Source organism: Strongylocentrotus purpuratus, unplaced genomic scaffold (genome assembly GCF_000002235.5).
Source record: "Strongylocentrotus purpuratus isolate Spur 01 unplaced genomic scaffold, Spur_5.0 spur5_scaffold_2, whole genome shotgun sequence".
Taxonomy (NCBI): domain Eukaryota; kingdom Metazoa; phylum Echinodermata; class Echinoidea; order Camarodonta; family Strongylocentrotidae; genus Strongylocentrotus; species Strongylocentrotus purpuratus.
Genome location: NW_022145605.1, coordinates 29,384,452 through 29,407,228, shown reverse-complemented (window position 1 = coordinate 29,407,228; position 22,777 = coordinate 29,384,452). Strand labels below are relative to the sequence as shown.

The 22,777-nt window shown below is 38.9% G+C and overlaps 2 protein-coding genes across 2 annotated transcripts in view; both read right to left on the bottom strand.

Moving 5' to 3' along the window:
- The window catches only part of LOC115918801 (probable E3 ubiquitin-protein ligase HECTD4), a 49,564-nt gene extending 33,554 nt beyond the window's left edge, over positions 1–16,010 (bottom strand). The window contains exon 1 of the mRNA XM_030991197.1: positions 15,865–16,010. Within this exon, the coding sequence (XP_030847057.1) occupies positions 15,865–15,998 (134 nt within the window). The 5' untranslated portion in view covers positions 15,999–16,010. The remainder of the gene's footprint in view (positions 1–15,864) is intronic.
- A 1,568-nt stretch (positions 16,011–17,578) lies between these two features.
- LOC100890523 (probable E3 ubiquitin-protein ligase HECTD4) overlaps positions 17,579–22,777 on the bottom strand; it is a 53,996-nt gene continuing 48,797 nt past the window's right edge. The window contains exons 33-38 of the mRNA XM_030991196.1: positions 22,318–22,604; positions 21,138–21,300; positions 20,572–20,650; positions 19,866–20,056; positions 18,612–18,747; positions 17,579–17,845 (exon numbers count right to left, since the gene is read on the bottom strand). Of these exons, the coding sequence (XP_030847056.1) occupies positions 17,594–17,845; positions 18,612–18,747; positions 19,866–20,056; positions 20,572–20,650; positions 21,138–21,300; positions 22,318–22,604 (1,108 nt within the window). The 3' untranslated portion in view covers positions 17,579–17,593. The remainder of the gene's footprint in view (positions 17,846–18,611; positions 18,748–19,865; positions 20,057–20,571; positions 20,651–21,137; positions 21,301–22,317; positions 22,605–22,777) is intronic.

The window sequence follows — 22,777 nt, the reverse complement described above, 5'->3', positions numbered from 1 at the left end:
TCCATTATGATGTAACTCCAAATTGTAATTTTTTTTAAGAAAGTACACTTAGTTTATATGGTAGAAATGTCATTTTGTCATGAAAAATACTCCAGGTAAGATGTATTCCGGCACCTAGCTGCATACTCGGGGGGGGGGGGGGGGGTCACAGAAGGGGGAGGGTGCACATTCTGAACCCCTCCATTCATTGTCTTAATGATTTGGACTGAAAATCATGACTATCACCTGGATCCACATCTCAATTTATGTGTCACTTAGTTATTGACAGACTCTTAGCCTGCATCATTTCCGATCACACATCATGTCCTACACAACATACTGCCCCATCCCAAAATTATTCTTGATTTTATTGGTGGTGGGGGGGGGGGGCATTTCAAGCGAGGGAGGGGGTAGGGCGAAAGTTCTGAACCACACCATGCACGAACATAATTATTTAAGACGGCAAAATATGTCTGTCACTTGGTACAGGTCTTATTTTATATAGTATTTGACCTATATCCTGATTTGACTCTGAGAACACAATATATCGGTTGTTAGGCATATTATTATCATAGCAACATGAACTAAACAATATATATCATTAAAGTATGATGAAAATGCATCATCTGACATCACACTTCCTATCAAAATATTCATCTGCTTGGTGATAGCATCTTCTCGCGATATATTCTATTTTTCACGGCACTATGTTACCGTTGCTAAGGAGAAGGCCCTTAGCAACCAAATTTGCTATTTTGGCTCACAACAAAGTGTCAACTTTAGAGCGCTATAACTTTTTAGTTACAAAAGCAATAGACTTAAAATTTGGATATGATATTAACCATCTGGTTTCTAAGCATTTTATCAGCAACTTCCAAGTCAGTCAAACCACGATCGATAATGTAGAAAACTCTCCATTAGAGAAAAATCAGTGAAATTATTGTCTCATTTTTAATTTGGGCTTTAGCACTTTGATAAAGTCATTATCATTAAGTACACCAACGGAAAGAAAGAAATAAATGAATGCCAATATCACAATACAGCGTTTGAGCAATATAAAGAGAGACAGATCGCGGGAGAGAGCGAAGCGAAAACTATTAAATATCGCTGATGTTACCGGCTATACAAAAAGTAAGCCAACGGAAAGAAAGAAATGAATTAAGAAAATGAAGGGGCCCGGCCCCGTTGCCCCCACCCCACTCCTCTATTGGAAAATCCTGGATCCGCCACTGCTTCCTCAATTTTGTTTATTTCCTATCTAAATGGTCCGTATGCTCTAACGATTGAACAATGCTGTTCTCATGCCACTCTGTATCGTTGTCCAGTCACAACAACGACTTACAAATAATGACAGATTTATTACATTCCAACCACAAGTATGTCCTGAGTCGGCGCTCTTAGAACAAAGGCGCGTATAATAATTATGCGATATTTTGAACTTTGGTGTTGATTGACATGACACCGCATTTCAGATAAGCTATCGGCCTATACAGTGCCTCCCAGAAAAAAAAACGATACTGCAATTAATTTTAATAGGCTTTGTCGGCCGGGCTTTCTACACAAAATGTATATTCATAGTCTGCTTGAGTTCGAATGCTCTCACAGAAATAGGGATATTCTTTAACGACAAGAATTGTGTTTGAAAGAAAAGGGGAATCTTTGGAGGATGCATGAATGTTTAACTCAACCCCGAAACACCTGGTACGGTGAGTGTACATTCTTCCGTTACGCTTTTCAAAGAGCTAGAGCCATGAGAATGATCTGTCGATTCATTTTCAAAGTACCCTTTAGCACTATAAAGTTTACAAAGAACATAATTTGTGTTTTATCTACCTGCTTGTAAAATTTGAATAGGCTTTGTCGACCGGGCTTTCTACACCAAAATTATAATTGTTGTGCCTTTTACCGCTAGACCCTTTTTTCTTCACGCGATTGCATCTGATCGCAAATGAATGCTGTTGCAATGAGACTATACACGTTTGTAAACCTTTCGAAAAGGAATCTCCGCCCATGACAGAATCTACTCATACATCCCCATATTATGTTTCCTCGAATCTCAAACGTTAGGGTTCTTTTTTTCTTCTTTCTGTTCTTCAAACTATTGAGAACCATCCACAAGCCCCTACGTAACCAGAACACACAGTTATTGTCTGCGATCAGCTGCGATCAGTTGCAATCAAATGGGATCGTATGCGCTCTGTTCCTTGTATAGAAGATTTTCAAGCTTTCCGCATCTCTCTCCCCAGCCACATTTATAATTTTTCATCTTTGCTGGGCCGGATTAAACTGTTTGGATGCGATAGCTGAACAGTGTGCTCTTAATATAAAGGCGCCAGTCGGATGGATAATTTAAATGAAATTTAAGCATAAAGCTACAGTACGGAAAGATCGATTGATAGTCGTTTTATTTAAACTATTATATACATTGGAGAGACATAACAAAATTAAGATTCATAAGTCTGCTTGAGTGCGAATGCTCTCACAGAAATAGGGATATTCCTTAACGTCAAGAATTGCGTTTGAAAGAAAAAGGGAATCTTTGGAGGATGCATAAAAATGTTTAACTCGACCCCGAAACACCTGGTACGGTGAGAGTACATTCTTCCGTTATGTCTTTTCAAAGAGGAGCCATGAGAATGATCCGTCGATTGATTTTCAAAGTACCCCATAGCACTATAAAATTTACAAAGAACATAATTTGTGTTTTATCTACCTGCTTGTAAAATTTGAATAGGCTTTGTCGACCGGGCTTTCTACACCAAAATTATAATTGTTGTGCCTTTTACCGCTAGACCCTTTTTTCTTCACGCGATTGCATCTGATCGCAAATGAATGCTGTTGCAATGAGACTATACACGTTTGTAAACCTTTCGAAAAGGAATCTCCGCCCATGACAGAATCTACTCATACATCCCCATATTATGTTTCCTCGAATCTCAAACGTTAGGGTTCTGTTTTTTTTCTTTTCTTCAAACTATTGAGAACTATCAACAAGCCTCTACGTAACCAGAACACACAGTTATTGTCTGCGATCAGCTGCGATCAGTTGCAATCAAATGGGATCGTATGCGCTCTGTTCCTTGTATAGAAGATTTTCAAGCTTTCCGCATCTCTCTCCCCAGCCATATTTATAATTTTTCATCTTTGCTGGGCTGGATTAAACTGTTTTGGATGCGATAGCTGAACAGTGTCCACTTAATAATATAGGCGGCGGTCGGGGTGGATAATTAAAATGAAATTCAAGCATAAAGCTACAGTACGGAAAGATCGATTGATAGTCGTTTTATTTAAACTATTATATACATTGGAGAGACATAACAAAATTAAGATTCATAGTCTGCTTGAGTGCGGATGCTCTCACAGAAATAGGGATATTGCTTAACGACAAGAATTATGTTTGGAAAAAAAAGGGAATCTTTTGAGGACGCATTTAATGTTTAACTTGCACCCGAAACACCTGCTACGGTGAGAGTACATTTTTCCGTTATGTCTTTTCAAAGAGGAGCCATGAGAATGATCCGTCGATTGATTTTCAAAGTACCCCATAGCACTATAAAGTTTACAAAGAACATAATTTGTGTTTTATCTACCTGCTTGTAAAATTTGAATAGGCTTTGTCGACCGGGCTTTCTACACCAAAATTATAATTGTTGTGCCTTTTACCGCTAGACCCTTTTTTCTTCACGCGATTGCATCTGATCGCAAATGAATGCTGTTGCAATGAGACTATACACGTTTGTAAACCTTTCGAAAAGGAATCTCCACCCATGACAGAATCTACTCATACATCCCCATATTATGTTTCCTCGAATCTCAAACGTTAAGGTTCTGTTTTTTTTTTCTTTTCTTCAAACTATTGAGAACTATCCACAAGCCTCTACGTAACCAGAACACACAGTTATTGTCTGCGATCAGCTGCGATCAGTTGCAATCAAATGGGATCGTATGCGCTCTGTTCCTTGTATAGAAGATTTTCAAGCTTTCCGCATCTCTCTCCCCAGCCACATTTATAATTTTTCATCTTTGCTGGGCCGGATTTAACTGTTTTGGATGCGATAGCTGAACAGTGTGCTCTTAATATAAAGGCGCCAGTCGGATGGATAATTTAAATGAAATTCAAGCATAATTGCGTTTGAAAGAAAAAGGGAATCTTTGGAGGATGCATAAAAATGTTTAACTCGACCCCGAAACACCTGGTACGATGAGAGTACATTCTTCCGTTATGTCTTTTCAAAGAGGAGCCATGAGAATGATCCGTCGATTGATTTTCAAAGTACCCCATAGCACTATAAAGTTTACAAAGAACATAATTTGTGTTTTATCTACCTGCTTGTAAAATTTGAATAGGCTTTGTCGACCGGGCTTTCTACACCAAAATTATAATTGTTGTGCCTTTTACCGCTAGACCCTTTTTTCTTCACGCGATTGCATCTGATCGCAAATGAATGCTGTTGCAATGAGACTATACACGTTTGTAAACCTTTCGAAAAGGAATCTCCGCCCATGACAGAATCTACTCATACATCCCCATATTATGTTTCCTCGAATCTCAAACGTTAGGGTTCTTTTTTTTTCTTTCTGTTCTTCAAACTATTGAGAACCATCCACAAGCCCCTACGTAACCAGAACACACAGTTATTGTCTGCGATCAGCTGCGATCAGTTGCAATCAAATGGGATCGTATGCGCTCTGTTCCTTGTATAGAAGATTTTCAAGCTTTCCGCATCTCTCTCCCCAGCCACATTTATAATTTTTCATCTTTGCTGGGCCGGATTAAACTGTTTTGGATGCGATAGCTGAACAGTGTGCTCTTAATATAAAGGCGCCAGTCGGATGGATAATTTAAATGAAATTCAAGCATAAAGCTACAGTACGGAAAGATCGATTGATAGTCGTTTTATTTAAACTATTATATACATTGGAGAGACATAACAAAATTAAGATTCATAGTCTGCTTAAGTGCGAATGCTCTCACAGAAATAGGGATATTCCTTAACGTCAAGAATTGTGTTTGAAAGAAAAAGGGAATCTTTGGAGGATGCATAAAATGTTTAACTCGACCCCGAAACACCTGGTACGGTGAGAGTACATTCTTCCGTTATGTCTTTTCAAAGAGGAGCCATGAGAATGATCCGTCGATTGATTTTCAAAGTACCCCATAGCACTATAAAATTTACAAAGAACATAATTTGTGTTTTATCTACCTGCTTGTAAAATTTGAATAGGCTTTGTCGACCGGGCTTTCTACACCAAAATTATAATTGTTGTGCCTTTTACCGCTAGACCCTTTTTTCTTCACGCGATTGCATCTGATCGCAAATGAATGCTGTTGCAATGAGACTATACACGTTTGTAAACCTTTCGAAAAGGAATCTCCGCCCATGACAGAATCTACTCATACATCCCCATATTATGTTTCCTCGAATCTCAAACGTTAGGGTTCTGTTTTTTTTCTTTTCTTCAAACTATTGAGAACTATCAACAAGCCTCTACGTAACCAGAACACACAGTTATTGTCTGCGATCAGCTGCGATCAGTTGCAATCAAATGGGATCGTATGCGCTCTGTTCCTTGTATAGAAGATTTTCAAGCTTTCCGCATCTCTCTCCCCAGCCACATTTATAATTTTTCATCTTTGCTGGGCTGGATTAAACTGTTTTGGATGCGATAGCTGAACAGTGTCCACTTAATAATATAGGCGGCGGTCGGGGTGGATAATTAAAATGAAATTCAAGCATAAAGCTACAGTACGGAAAGATCGATTGATAGTCGTTTTATTTAAACTATTATATACATTGGAGAGACATAACAAAATTAAGATTCATAGTCTGTTTGAGTGCGGATGCTCTCACAGAAATAGGGATATTGCTTAACGACAAGAATTATGTTTGGAAAAAAAAGGGAATCTTTTGAGGACGCATTTAATGTTTAACTTGCACCCGAAACACCTGCTACGGTGAGAGTACATTTTTCCGTTATGTCTTTTCAAAGAGGAGCCATGAGAATGATCCGTCGATTGATTTTCAAAGTACCCCATAGCACTATAAAGTTTACAAAGAACATAATTTGTGTTTTATCTACCTGCTTGTAAAATTTGAATAGGCTTTGTCGACCGGGCTTTCTACACCAAAATTATAATTGTTGTGCCTTTTACCGCTAGACCCTTTTTTCTTCACGCGATTGCATCTGATCGCAAATGAATGCTGTTGCAATGAGACTATACACGTTTGTAAACCTTTCGAAAAGGAATCTCCGCCCATGACAGAATCTACTCATACATCCCCATATTATGTTTCCTCGAATCTCAAACGTTAAGGTTCTGGTTTTTTTTCTTTTCTTCAAACTATTGAGAACTATCCACAAGCCTCTACGTAACCAGAACACACAGTTATTGTCTGCGATCAGCTGCGATCAGTTGCAATCAAATGGGATCGTATGCGCTCTGTTCCTTGTATAGAAGATTTTCAAGCTTTCCGCATCTCTCTCCCCAGCCACATTTATAATTTTTCATCTTTGCTGGGCCGGATTTAACTGTTTTGGATGCGATAGCTGAACAGTGTGCTCTTAATATAAAGGCGCCAGTCGGATGGATAATTTAAATGAAATTCAAGCATAATTGCGTTTGAAAGAAAAAGGGAATCTTTGGAGGATGCATAAAAATGTTTAACTCGACCCCGAAACACCTGGTACGATGAGAGTACATTCTTCCGTTATGTCTTTTCAAAGAGGAGCCATGAGAATGATCCGTCGATTGATTTTCAAAGTACCCCATAGCACTATAAAGTTTACAAAGAACATAATTTGTGTTTTATCTACCTGCTTGTAAAATTTGAATAGGCTTTGTCGACCGGGCTTTCTACACCAAAATTATAATTGTTGTGCCTTTTACCGCTAGACCCTTTTTTCTTCACGCGATTGCATCTGATCGCAAATGAATGCTGTTGCAATGAGACTATACACGTTTGTAAACCTTTCGAAAAGGAATCTCCGCCCATGACAGAATCTACTCATACATCCCCATATTATGTTTCCTCGAATCTCAAACGTTAGGGTTCTTTTTTTTCTTTCTGTTCTTCAAACTATTGAGAACCATCCACAAGCCCCTACGTAACCAGAACACACAGTTATTGTCTGCGATCAGCTGCGATCAGTTGCAATCAAATGGGATCGTATGCGCTCTGTTCCTTGTATAGAAGATTTTCAAGCTTTCCGCATCTCTCTCCCCAGCCACATTTATAATTTTTCATCTTTGCTGGGCCGGATTAAACTGTTTTGGATGCGATAGCTGAACAGTGTGCTCTTAATATAAAGGCGCCAGTCGGATGGATAATTTAAATGAAATTCAAGCATAAAGCTACAGTACGGAAAGATCGATTGATAGTCGTTTTATTTAAACTATTATATACATTGGAGAGACATAACAAAATTAAGATTCATAGTCTGCTTAAGTGCGAATGCTCTCACAGAAATAGGGATATTCCTTAACGTCAAGAATTGTGTTTGAAAGAAAAAGGGAATCTTTGGAGGATGCATAAAATGTTTAACTCGACCCCGAAACACCTGGTACGGTGAGAGTACATTCTTCCGTTATGTCTTTTCAAAGAGGAGCCATGAGAATGATCCGTCGATTGATTTTCAAAGTACCCCATAGCACTATAAAGTTTACAAAGAACATAATTTGTGTTTTATCTACCTGCTTGTAAAATTTGAAAAGGCTTTGTCGACCGGGCTTTCTACACCAAAATTATAATTGTTGTGCCTTTTACCGCTAGACCCTTTTTTCTTCACGCGATTGCATCTGATCGCAAATGAATGCTGTTGCAATGAGACTATACACGTTTGTAAACCTTTCGAAAAGGAATCTCCGCCCATGACAGAATCTACTCATACATCCCCATATTATGTTTCCTCGAATCTCAAACGTTAGGGTTCTGTTTTTTTTCTTTTCTTCAAACTATTGAGAACTATCAACAAGCCTCTACGTAACCAGAACACACAGTTATTGTCTGCGATCAGCTGCGATCAGTTGCAATCAAATGGGATCGTATGCGCTCTGTTCCTTGTATAGAAGATTTTCAAGCTTTCCGCATCTCTCTCCCCAGCCACATTTATAATTTTTCATCTTTGCTGGGCTGGATTAAACTGTTTTGGATGCGATAGCTGAACAGTGTCCACTTAATAATATAGGCGGCGGTCGGGGTGGATAATTAAAATGAAATTCAAGCATAAAGCTACAGTACGGAAAGATCGATTGATAGTCGTTTTATTTAAACTATTATATACATTGGAGAGACATAACAAAATTAAGATTCATAGTCTGCTTGAGTGCGGATGCTCTCACAGAAATAGGGATATTGCTTAACGACAAGAATTATGTTTGGAAAAAAAAGGGAATCTTTTGAGGACGCATTTAATGTTTAACTTGCACCCGAAACACCTGCTACGGTGAGAGTACATTTTTCCGTTATGTCTTTTCAAAGAGGAGCCATGAGAATGATCCGTCGATTGATTTTCAAAGTACCCCATAGCACTATAAAGTTTACAAAGAACATAATTTGTGTTTTATCTACCTGCTTGTAAAATTTGAAAAGGCTTTGTCGACCGGGCTTTCTACACCAAAATTATAATTGTTGTGCCTTTTACCGCTAGACCCTTTTTTCTTCACGCGATTGCATCTGATCGCAAATGAATGCTGTTGCAATGAGACTATACACGTTTGTAAACCTTTCGAAAAGGAATCTCCGCCCATGGCAGAATCTACTCATACATCCCCATATTATGTTTCCTCGAATCTCAAACGTTAAGGTTCTGGTTTTTTTTCTTTTCTTCAAACTATTGAGAACTATCCACAAGCCTCTACGTAACCAGAACACACAGTTATTGTCTGCGATCAGCTGCGATCAGTTGCAATCAAATGGGATCGTATGCGCTCTGTTCCTTGTATAGAAGATTTTCAAGCTTTCCGCATCTCTCTCCCCAGCCACATTTATAATTTTTCATCTTTGCTGGGCCGGATTTAACTGTTTTGGATGCGATAGCTGAACAGTGTGCTCTTAATATAAAGGCGCCAGTCGGATGGATAATTTAAATGAAATTCAAGCATAATTGCGTTTGAAAGAAAAAGGGAATCTTTGGAGGATGCATAAAAATGTTTAACTCGACCCCGAAACACCTGGTACGGTGAGAGTACATTCTTCCGTTATGTCTTTTCAAAGAGGAGCCATGAGAATGATCCGTCGATTGATTTTCAAAGTACCCCATAGCACTATAAAGTTTACAAAGAACATAATTTGTGTTTTATCTACCTGCTTGTAAAATTTGAATAGGCTTTGTCGACCGGGCTTTCTACACCAAAATTATAATTGTTGTGCCTTTTACCGCTAGACCCTTTTTTCTTCACGCGATTGCATCTGATCGCAAATGAATGCTGTTGCAATGAGACTATACACGTTTGTAAACCTTTCGAAAAGGAATCTCCGCCCATGACAGAATCTACTCATACATCCCCATATTATGTTTCCTCGAATCTCAAACGTTAGGGTTCTTTTTTTTTCTTTCTGTTCTTCAAACTATTGAGAACCATCCAGGGTTCTTGTTAATTTTTCTGATAGCAGGCTATTTATGATTTACAGGAGGCTACTAAAATTGCAAAAGAAAAATCTCTGTGCGCGTAGCGCACATCACCATGTGCGCGAAGCGCACATCACGAGCGCGAAGTCCCTTGCGGCCGGGGTCCAGGGCCCGCCCAAGGGCCCTGGAAGCTTTAGGGTTTAAGATGCTCTCTGTTGCTATCTTAGCCTTATTTTTGAAGATATGACCACACTGTATGAGCCATAGTTTAATGATAAAGATCATGAATATTTTGGCTGAATAACTTACTTTTCATATGATATACAATATGAAATGAAAATGCTCCATTATTGTTTCTGATAAATCAATCATATTTGTGATGAATCTACAATTTTGAATTACATGATAATGATACAAGGTAGTCCTGGGCAAAAACGGTTAACTGACGTTTACAGGACCTTGTCAGTGAAGAAAATTGTTTGCGATAAAAAATTAAAAAAATTGGAACACACATAAAAAAAATATGACAAAATTGGATTGGTAAATGGTTTGCAGGTATGTGACAGCTGTCACAGGGGTCTGGGGGTGTTACGCCCCCAGCAGGGTCCAGGTGCAGTGCCTCAGTCTGGAGGGGAGTCTCCCCTGAAGGCAAGCCCCTAGCATTTCAAGATCTCCCATTCAGATTCTAGAGACCTTAGAAGGAAAAATCTTGTCAATTCAATCAGAATGTATTAAACTTTTCTCGCATATTGAAATGTAATGTGACACATGTTTAATATTCATGTACCTGAGGCTGAAACTTTTTGCAATAATTACATAGTGAATGATCATTCCATTTCTGAATCTGAGGACTGGCTAAGAAGATCCTCATCCAGACCTAGGATGTCAAGGGTGGACTTCACCTCCTGGTCTTCAGCTTCATCTTGCTAAAACAACCAGCCCCCTTCTCTCTTTTCTCACCCTCTTTATTCCCTTCTCTCTGCAATGTGTTCATCGCTCATGTACCTTTTCTTATTACTGCACTCTCAGCTCACAACTTTCTAAATGTGTACACATTCGATGGTCAGTTCCTCTCACATCCCTTCTCCCCCGAGTCTCTCTCTCTCTCTCTCTCTCTCAATATTAATATCCATCCCTTGCCGACTCGCCCCCTAAAATAATGTTCATATATAAATAAAATACAAAAATATTGATAACAATAATAATTGAAGTTTTAGAAATATCAATCAAAAAAGTCTTGGATATTATTTGTGAGTAATTTAAGTTTTTGATCATTCTTCAATTCAGCCGATTAACACAGCCACCCTTTCTTACTTCGATTTTCACTCATGTCCCTGCCTCGTCCATGCAGGGACATGCAGGGACATGCTAGCCCATATGCTCTCTCAGTCACACACACATGTACACACAAACCTCCGGCGCCGAAATACACTGTACATACACACAGATGGAGAGCTCATGCTTGTCACATGCACACATGTGGGCGTGGCTTCTTGACCTCCCACTGAACTGAGTACGGTGAAAGCACGCGCGGTCACCAACCTGTAATTTATGCTGGTATCAAACTCCACCCACATAGCTAGAGAACCTTCCTGATTGGTCACTAACTTGGATCAGCTCATTGCAGGGTGTGTCTTGGGTGTTTATGTGATACACACTTCCACATAATTTCATATGGCAATGATATACATGCAGGGAGCTCTCTCCCTGACCGCCATGTGCAAACATTGCATTGCAAAGGCATATATAAACACGTCACAGATCAGCTAACTTCACAGAGTAACTTTGCAAGGTTAATCATGATATCAAATTCAGATGAGGAATAATAAGACATGTTTTATGTTGTTTATTACTGGTCTCTGTTTATCAGGATGACCCAATTTGTGCCATAGTCCGGGGCTGGGAATGCTCAGCCCGACAGTCTGAAGATCAGCAGGGTTCCGAGCTACAGCACTATTAAAAATACTGTATTTTCACTTTTTCAGATTATTATTAAACGGTTAAACGAAACCGCCCGTATACTTTTAAAGGTTAACCGTTTAGCACAAAAACCGTAATTACTCAGGCTTAGAAGACATCGATGTCTGCCGTTTCGATTCCATTTTAATTCGACTGGCGTGCGATCTCGGAGATAAATTCACTCAGCTAGCTCAGCTCGGCTCACAACGCGCGCTTTTCTTGCGTAAGCTAGCTTGCCGGCCTGCGCTTGGCTCTGGCGCACTGGGCATATACTAGATAGCTCTGCCCCCGCGTGCGCCGCGCCGCAAGTCCATATTTTAATAGGGTTTTATTTTACGATCGTTTCGGAGACGTTTCATCTCATTTCTTTACGACCGTTTTCACAACCCCGCGCTATGAAAGCGTGTCTTCGTGAAGCTTGTGATAACAGAAATTTGAGATAGCGACTTGACCGAATATGATGTGATTTTTGTATTATTATTTTTTTTTTTTGGAGAGGCTTACAGCCGGCTACGATTGCCGTTACAGCCGGAAAAAATAGCCGGTTGCCGGCTATTAACAAGAACCCTGCCATCCACAAGCCCCTACGTAACCAGAACACACAGTTATTGTCTGCGATCAGCTGCGATCAGTTGCAATCAAATGGGATCGTATGCGCTCTGTTCCTTGTATAGAAGATTTTCAAGCTTTCCGCATCTCTCTCCCCAGCCACATTTATAATTTTTCATCTTTGCTGGGCCGGATTAAACTGTTTTGGATGCGATAGCTGAACAGTGTGCTCTTAATATAAAGGCGCCGGTCGGATGGATAATTTAAATGAAATTCAAGCATAAAGCTACAGTACGGAAAGATCGATTGATAGTCGTTTTATTTAAACTATTATATACATTGGAGAGACATAACAAAATTAAGATTCATAAGTCTGCTTGAGTGCGAATGCTCTCACAGAAATAGGGATATTCCTTAACGTCAAGAATTGTGTTTGAAAGAAAAAGGGAATCTTTGGAGGATGCATAAAAATGTTTAACTCGACCCCGAAACACCTGGTACGGTGAGAGTACATTCTTCCGTTGTCTTTTCAAAGAGGAGCCATGAGAATGATCCGTCGATTGATTTTCAAAGTACCCCATAGCACTATAAAGTTTACAAAGAACATAATTTGTGTTTTATCTACCTGCTTGTGAAATTTGAATAGGCTTTGTCGACCGGGCTTTCTACACCAAAATTATAATTGTTGTGCCTTTTACCGCTAAAGACCTTTTTTTTCTTCACGCGATTGCATCTGATCGCAAATGAATGCTGTTGCTATGAGACTATACACGTTTGTTAACCTTTCGAAAAGGAATCTCTGCCCATGACAGAAACTACTCATACATCCCCATATTATGTTTCCTCGAATCTCAAACGTTAGAGTTTTGTCTTTTTCTTTCCTTCAAACTTACCCTACAACATTGAGAACTATCCACAAGCCTCTACGTTACCAGAACACGCAGTAATTGTCTGCGATCAGTTGCAATCAAATGGGATCGTATGCGCTCTGTTCCATGAAACTCATGTGAGCGAGAAAACACACATGTATTTGTGTTTATTTATTCAAATATTGTTTCTTTATTAAAGTTTTCCAGCAAGACAAAGTGTAAGTTGGTTTGTAACTTTGTAAATTGTACAACTCAGATTAAAACATGGAGATACAGTGAGTTCAAACATTCATGTATTTGATTATTGTTTGTTTTTTGGGGTCAGATTTGACTCATTTCAGACTCAACAAACGGATACAAACATACACTTGGAACAATCCCCAGGACTGAAACAGGAATGAAGAGCATATTTTATGAAGCGGGCCAGTTTAGATACAAATTTTGTGATAGGCTATGATTTGAACCTCTTGCATGCAAAACTGTCTGGCTGTCTTTTCCTGTGTCAGTTTCGGTCCCTTCTTTGGTTAGTAAAGAGACCACTTTGTGCCCGGGACTACCTGTACAATTTGTCAACAATCTTCACATTGCTAGCAAGTTTTACAGGCAGTTGAAAAACCTCATCAGCTGGGAAGCAGAGAGTGTTGTCTCAACACAACATTGTAAACCATGGATTAGTATAAGGTGAAAAGATATGAATGGAATGATGTCGCTGAAACACATGTATTAAAGCATTAAAAACTGAGAAATGCAGGCCAAAGAGGGCGAGAAAAAAAAGAAGAAAAAAAAACCATTAAAAACTGAAAAATATCAGCCCAAAAAGGGCGAGAAAAAAAAGAAAAGAAAAAAAAAAGATGATTATTTTCCGACCGACCCATGTTTTAGCACCTAAGGCACAATATATTTTTATTTTTTAGGCCTCATAGTTAATTACGTCACGGATTTATACAATTGGCATTCGGAATGTCGCCAGAATGCCCCACTCAGAATCCATTGTTTTGTTAGAACAGAATATAAAACAATGAAAATACACTTTACAAACAAATATGCAAGTTTTAATAAGTGAACCCATAATTATTTACAAAAAATTTAAGTACAAAATAGAATCATAGTGACAAAGTGAGGTGGAGAAGAAGAAAAAAATCTCACTTTTTATTTCTCTAGCGCAAGTGAGATTTTCTTTATTCGTTTCTTTCTCTCCGTCGGCTTAATTTTTGTCATGAAAGCCGGTAATATCAGCGACACTTCATTGTTTTCACCAATCTCTTTCTCTCACTTTTTATTTCTCTAGTGCCAGTGATATTGCAATTCATTTTCTTTATTTATTTCCAACGGCTTAAGTTTTATCATGAAAGCCGGTAAAATCAGCAATATTTAATCGTTTTCGCTTCTATCTCTCTCACTTTTTGTTTCTCTAGCGCAAGTGATATTTGAATTAATTTTCTTTATTCATTTCTTTCTTTCCGTCGGCTTAATTTTTGTCACAAAGCCGGTAATATCAGCGACAACTAATTGTCTCCGTAGGGGCAACAAAGTCTTGTCGATAATTATTGTTTTTAGATCTCCGTAGGGGCAACAAAACCTTGCCGATAATTATTGTTTTTAGATCTCCATAGGGGCAACAAAACGTTGCAGATAATTATTGTTTTTAGATCTCCGGAGGGGCAACTAAACCTTGCCGATAATTTTTGTTTTTAGATCTCCGGAGGGGCAACAAAACCTTGCCGAAAATTATTGTTTTTAGACCTCCGTAGGAGCAACAAAGTCTTGCCGATAATTATTGTTTTTAGATCTCCGTAGGGGCACCTAAGTCTTGCCGATTATTATTGTTTTTAGATGTCCGTAGGAGCAACAAAACCTTGCAGATAATTATTGTTTTTAGATCTCCGTAGGGGCAACAAAACCGTGCTGATAATTATTGTTTTTAGATCTCCGTAGGGGCCACAAAGTCTTGCCGATAATTATTGTTTTTAGATCTTCGTAGGGGCAACAAAACCTTGCCGATAATTATTGTTTTTAGATCTCCGTAGGGGCAACAAAACCGTGCTGATAATTATTGTTTTTAGATCTCCGTAGGGGCAACAAAGTATTGCCGATAATTATCGTTTTTAGATCTCCGTAAGGGCAACAAAACCTTGCTGATAATTATTGTTTTTAGAAGTAGAAAATTAAAAAAAGCAGGCATGCATGATCTAGATAATCTTCAAAAAGGGAAAACAATCAACGTATTAATGAGGAAAACAAAATTGAAAAGGGAGAGATATTTTTAAAACACCCCCGCTTTTTACTGCCGTTTTGAACGGAATCGAGCGCTTTTGTAATACTGCCGTACAGAATATCGCGCCTCTTTTCTGCCGTAGAGGACAGTATGCGCATTCAGTGATAACGCATAACAAGCGCGCGCGATCGCGCTCATAGTCGCGCATTTTGAGCGCGATCAATTGCGTGCGATCAGTGTGACGTTGATCGCAGGCGGAACTGTACATCTACTTTGAATTTCCAAAGGGCATAGTCTACCTTTTTTAACCTTCTTTTCATAACTGGACAACACGTAGAGCTGATCTCCGCCAGCACACGGCACGTGGCCATAGCCTGGCTGTTCCCATCATCTACAGCAGGGAGGGGTACAGTCAGATGGCACATCCCCTGACTGTTGAATGATACTATGCGTAGCATGGGGCACACCCCTGGCTATCAAAGGGGATGGTTACTAACATGGGACACCCTCCCTCTGTTACAAGCTTACCTTGAGCTGATCTCTGCCAGCACACGACACATGGCCATAGCCTGGCTGTTCCCATCATCTTCAGCAGGGAGGGGGACAGTCAGATGGCACATCCCCTGACTGTCGAATGATACTACGCGTAGCATGGGGCACACCCCTGGCTATCAAAGGGGATGGTTACTAACATTGGACACCCTCCCTCTGTTACAAGCTTACCTTGAGCTGATCTCTGCCAGCACACGACACGTGGCCATAGCCTGGCTGTTCCCATCATCTTCAGCAGGGAGGGGTACTAGCATGGGGCACACCCCCTGCCCATCCTGGGGGAGGAGGAGGCTGTGTAAGGCCATTACCAGTTTCTCAGTGATTGACAGCTGCTGTAGGGGAAGTACCTAGAGAAGAAAATAAAACATGGATGTAATTTTCAACTGCTTGGATTTTTCATAGTAGAGAGTTTCTTTAATGAAGATTCAAAAGGCAGTATATAATACAAATACTGACAGCCAGTTTTGTTGTTGTTTGTTTGTTTGTTTTACCTGACTTCTATTAAAGACAGCATGTGTATGTTTGTTTAGTAAGCAACCAGGGGATTGTCCTCTCCAAGGGACTTGGTAATGAGGATCAATGCCTTACCATAAGGGAGTAGCGTATCGACTCGGTGTTGGACCAGGGACCTCCCGGTTACAAGACCACTGCTCTACCACTGAGCCAAACCCGTCTCCTTCGGGGGGTCACAGGTAAAACTTTTGCCCTCTGTGATATCAAGACTGTACTAAGCCCCCTCAAAAATATCAATATTAAAGCCTATCTGCACTAGTTTTGCCAGGAGTGATTAGACCTCCCTGATTGGTCACTGGCAGGTGGTTATCTCAAAAATCAGCTCTCAATTGACATAAGAAAAAAAGGAACATAGGGGATCAATGGGTACCGCTTAGACATTGGTGGCTGTATAGAGGGCGCAAATAGCTACGAGTGGTGTAGCCCAGCTTTAATAAAAATGAAAATACTTACGATGTTCTTAGGTGGTTGAAGCCTGCTGACCGATACATCCATGGGGTTGCTTATCTTGGGGATGTCATCAGCCTCGACAGAAACAGAAGCAATGCCCTGATGTTCAGCTATACTCAAAACATGGGCCTCTAACGGTACACACCCATCTCCAATGATCTAGATAAGTGAAACACAAACAACTGTTGTTAATTTAAAAAAATAGATGATACACAATTCTATTCTATTCTACTCAATTCCATCAATGAAGAGGAGGACGCAAGAAACTTAAATATGAATAAATCGTAACAGTTTATCACTAACATAATCAACATAAATAAATCTATGAATTGAGGCAATTCATTGGGACTGTTTAACAATATATTCAATTTGATTTCATTTGTATTCTGATTCCCAAAACCATACTAAATCATGAGATAAAACATTGTCTCATTGTTGCAGCAAAAAAATAAAGGAGGTTAAAGATAAGCCTTCATCCAAACCAATCTGCCTGTTACACCAGGGAAATTGCCCCAAATTGTAATTTGTCAAAGATATACATTGTAGAGTAAGGCTTTTGGTGCAGTTTGGTTTTACCTTTTACTAAGATTTAGGATTATGGTTAGGGTTAGGTATAGTTTTGAGTCCAGAGTTGAAGTTAGGAACTTGATCAGTATAAGAGAATGATGCCGGGCAATTATCACTAAGCATATAGAGTGGTGAAGTGTGACGTCATCAAAAATCTATTTTGGGAATTTCTCATAACATTATGAGCCAGAGCAATATAACACTGAGTTCCTATAGCAAGTCTTTTTTTCTGATGGTCATATCTCAGCCAATACTTAACATCTTCAATTGGCTTTCGACATTTGGGCATTATCTTTGATGCTCTTTCTAGAATGAAGACAAATTGAGAAATTCCAAAAATAGATTTTTATGATGTCACAACTTCGGTAATCTACATGTATAAAGCACAATTCCTTCCAAGACACCCCCACCCCACTTCTCCCACATGACTAACCTGAGCTGTCGATCCCATCTTGACACAGTCCTGGAATCCACCCAGCGCGCAGAATGCTGCCACCACTTGACGGCAGGTGGAGAGGAGCTGATCGATGCCTGGACCTTGCGGCTGAGAGGCTAGGAGGGCCATGTGGCTTGCTTGCTGTGATACAAGCACAGGCACTTGACTCAAGGCATGTGATAACACCTGGGTTGAGAGAAAAAAAAAAATTCTTTCAGATATGCACTATTAAGACACAAACTTATATTTTTCGCAGAAAATGCAGTTATTAAAAAAAGTTTATGAATGGGGGAAGGATTAAGCGCCTAATAAATGTTATGTATTATTATTATTATTACTTCCATTTTTCCCAGATTAAAAGAAAACAGATCAAAATCATATCTGAACATAATGTAGTATCAATATTACAGAAGCAGATGAGGATGCAGGTGAAACTAATCAAATTTAAATAGGGGGGAAAAGATACGGAGCTTCAATGCATGTGTCTATTTTTATAAAAACTCATATTGTTATTCAAACGTATTGAAATAGGGTCTAGATGTGCACTAAACATATTGCAGAGGCATTAAAATTGCATTATTGTAGATCATTAAGTAGAGATGGTAGATTATTGGAAACATTTACATATGTACATGTTCATGTACATCAATACTTCCAACAACTACATGTACACATGTATTCTACAGACAAAATTCAATTCAATTCCATTCAATGTCCAATGTACATGTACTTTCAACATGGACATTTGTTTCCCTCATATGTAAAATAAAAGCATAGTTTTATAAGAACAGAAATACAAACAAAACATGGATACATGTTGTTCCTTAAATTACATCTTTTAGCTGTCTTCATGCATATTTATGTATTATAATTAAAAGCATGAAAATATGAAAATTGTGTGAATTCATACCAAAAAAATATTGAAATTAAAGGTGTAGAGTATAATACTGACCCTCTCCACAGCAGAGGCCCAGATTTGAGCCGTGTTACATTCTGGTGCTGTGAGCAGGCTGTGCATGAGAGCTATGACCTCGGACGCCATACTGTGGGCAACATGGCCGCTGATGAAAGGTCGCACAGGGTCAGTTCTACCAAAAAAAAACAGAAGAATGAGTTGATACAGTATATCAATATATGAAGAGTTTAATTCCAAGAGGAGCTAAATCCATTTGTGTAACTTGAGAGAAAAAAGAATTTGTTTACCAGATTTTGTACAGGTGCTATAGAAAAGTGACATTAGAAGGTGCATTTTTTCATAATTGTTCCCAAAATTTAGGTAAATACTTTTGTTGAAGGAGGTACCGAAGTAAACAATGTTCTGATACCAATAAATCAATTTTTATCAAAAGTGGATTTAGCTCCTTTTGGAATTAGACTCTTCATAAAGTCAGAACACAAAAATGACTACATACATGAAGCATACTAATTACCAGTAGGCATTTTCTATAACTTATAAAACTGGATTCAAAGCTGTGTTTTTAAAATGAATTTGAATGATGGAGGCAACAAAGCTCGTCACTACTACAGCAGTTTTGAAGGTAGTCTGAAGAAAGGATGAGAAATAAGAAAACCCATGATAATTATAAACTTTTAGGTCAATCAGGAACCCCATGTCTTTTTACGAGCCGATTGCCTGTCTTATTATCAAGATATTTATGATTGGAATCACAAATTTTGAAAACCGTTTGCCAAACGGTTTTCATAACACTACAGTCTATTGAGGAAAATGAGTATGGTAAAACCAGTCACTCAAAGGTGTTTACTTTTTTGAGGCACTTCTTGATCATTTTTAGGTGCAATTTTTTTAGGGCTTCAATATAACACCATATCACAGACACTGATAACACGTAGGGCCATGCATCTCAGATTTAACATTGTTAAACGATCCCTTTAAATATATTTTGTACTGAGCAAGAAGGGAAGCTTTGCCGGCAATTTGCTCAAACTTCCTCAAAGATGTCATTGACAAAGCTGTTCATGATGGTCATGGCCCGACTGGGTTAGGGTTAGGGTCAAAATATGACATATAATGCTGCTGAGAGCGAGTAGTTTAGTGTAACCTCCCATTCAAATCTCCATATTTCACAGACCAACTTTTCTTATCAACATACATGTAAAAACAAACAATCTATACTGCTCTGTAATAGTCATGATACATTTCTATGAAATTATGTGGAAGGGGGGGGGGGATTTGGGTCAATTCTACCTTGCAAGTTCAGCATTCTTTTCCCTGCAGACAGCTTCAGCAGTGACCTTCAGCTTTTCCTTGTTATTATTCTCATTATCGGTGGTCTCTGTCGGAGCTCCCACGCTCACCAAGAAGCCAGCTTGAGCCAGCTTGCCTGCTTTCTGGATAGCGGTAGCCGCGTCCTCGGTAAACAGCTCAGCCTTGCCATTCTAAATAAACAGAAACAATGACAAGATTCTTATTATTAGTGGTTTCTGTTGGAACTCCTACACCGACTACGAAGTCAGCTCTCTTGCTTTTTGTATAGCCATAGCCGCATCCTCTGTTAACAGCTCAGCCTTGCTGAGAAATTGAGGAGAATCAAATTGGTTCTAGGTTTTAAAACCTAATACCATGTTATTACACTGTATATTCTGACAGCTAATTGATTTTTACATTTCTTGCTAAAAGACAAAATCCATTTTTCTTGACAGATGTATCCAGGATTACAACCCATTTGCATGAACATGACAAAGAAGATTTGCTCTGAGAGGAAATTAAGATGGTGACCAGCTACTTGTAATCTTTATCATTTTCACCTCTTACATGTATGGTAATAGCTTTGAATGATTGAAACAAATTTCATAAGCTGTTTGGATAAAGGAGAACATACATGTATGGAGACTGTGTTCTGATATACTTCTAAAACTATACTCAATCAATTGCGGGTGAGAATTCTACTTACTGTATGCATGTTACGATCCATGCGCAGCACCTTTTCCATGTTAGCTCCACTTCCCAGCCTGAATGGACGACCCTCAGAACTGTAAAAAAATGATGATAATGCCTAAAGTAATCTTTCTAAATGTATGACCATTTGCTCAATATTACAGTAACAAGTATAACCATTTGCTCATCAAGGAAATAAACCTGATCATCATCATCATCATCATCTTAAAACCCCAATACAAAATAACTCACCTAAAAATTTTACATTTTAAAGTCAAACTTGAATTGAATTTGACATCATTCCACATCTCAATTTGAAGGGGAAAAATAATAAAATGTGTATTCAGAAAGGCAATACCAAGGTACAAAAAATTGTGCTATGGAGATTCTGATATAAATATAATAGGATCATTTAAGAGTTTCGTGGCACTTCTTGAAATGCAACCAATGATGAAATAAGGTTTTTGGGATTAATCACTTTAACAGTGATATTTTGCATATAATTTCATATGTTAAATAATTCATATTTCATGCCCCTTGGGCGAAGGTGAAAACAAACCAAAAACAAAATTCATCACATACCTCAGAAGAGCCTGAATGACTTCCCTAGATGACTGGTCTTCCCTCTTGTGAAGGAAGACAGATAGGCGGCCATCTTGGTCCTCCAGATCGTCCTCTCTATCAGGTATATAGCTCACTGATGACAGGTGGCCAAGCTGCTCTGGGGCTAGGATGGTCTGACATCCTGAGGGAGAATTAAAAAAAAATTAAATCTGAAATGAAATCTTTTTAATATTTCATTTATTTAATTTATTCATTTCACTCTCTTTTAAAAAATATCAAAAGTATATTCATGTTCGTTCATTATCAACATAAGATAAAAGGAAGTGGGAAATCATGAAAGCCAAAATTGGCTTGATGAGAATGATCCCCAAATAAATGCTAAGCATAAACAAGATACAAACTTATTATATATAAAATACATAGTACATAAATTCACAACAACAGAGGACAGAGGAAAGATAACAAGGTAAAGATAGTTACAGGAAGACAAGAAGAGAGAGAAGATAAGAAGAAAGGTGAGGGTTCAGTGACACACAGACGTAACTACATATTTTGCCAATATGAGTATTTGCTATCAAAATGTTTAGAAAAATGTGGGCTTTCCAGGAAACACAAAGACTTAACTCCACCCAACACCCCATTGAAGTCAATGGCAAGTGAAACATAGACATAGACTCCTTAAGGCCCAAATGCTCAGTGACACATAAACCACTTTTTTTTCTCAAAATGGCCAAAATGGAGTTACGTCTTTGTGTCACTAACCCTGTGAAAACATTCCTGGGATTTCTTTTTTCCATCCAATCTAACTTTTCTTCATTTACAATGTGTATTGTTTCTACAGATGGAGATGGATGGATTCTCAATTCAAGAAGAGGTGATTTTATTTTTCAAAAAGATAAACAACAGTTTTCATCAGGTTTATATGTTGCTTTAATATAACAGACGCATTTATGTGCCGTGCACATACTTTTGCTTCATGCAATTACCGATTGTGAAAATAATCTTCTAATCAACATTTACTTGGGAGATTACAGATAGCTTAAAAAAGAATACATGCTCTTTTTACATACTAAAACTAAATTATAAACACAAGAAAGACAAAAGTATCATCAATCGAGTTAACTTATCCTACCAAACACTATCAAATAATTATCAATGATGCAATGATTGGGTGAGTACCCCCATACTCTCGACATACCTGGGACTACACAATCCCCGAGCTTGGCTAGTAGTAGACTGGCGATACGAGCTGGGGGGTCGCTGGTAATGACGCCCCCTTCGCCACCGGTAGCCGAGGCCAGCTCCGCCCCCCACGCTGGGAGCTGGACATGGGCGCAGTCCTGGGCACTCATCAGGGGGAGGGCTACGCGACACAGCTGGAGGATGATGAGGACCAGTTTGGGGGAGGGGCGCTGATCAAGGAGGAGGGAGAGGAGCTTTGAGACGCAGGCTGGCTGGCTCAGGATAGCACGACCCATACGACTCCTAAATGGTGAAACACAAAGAGAGAGTTCAATGTTCACTTTTAGCAAATGTACATCTGCACAGCTAATCGCTATGCCCAGGATAGAATTTGTTGGAACGTCATCAACAATAGGGTCACAAAGGGTCCGTCATGACTCGTAGGACGACGACGACAGTCAAGAGAAGCAGTCATC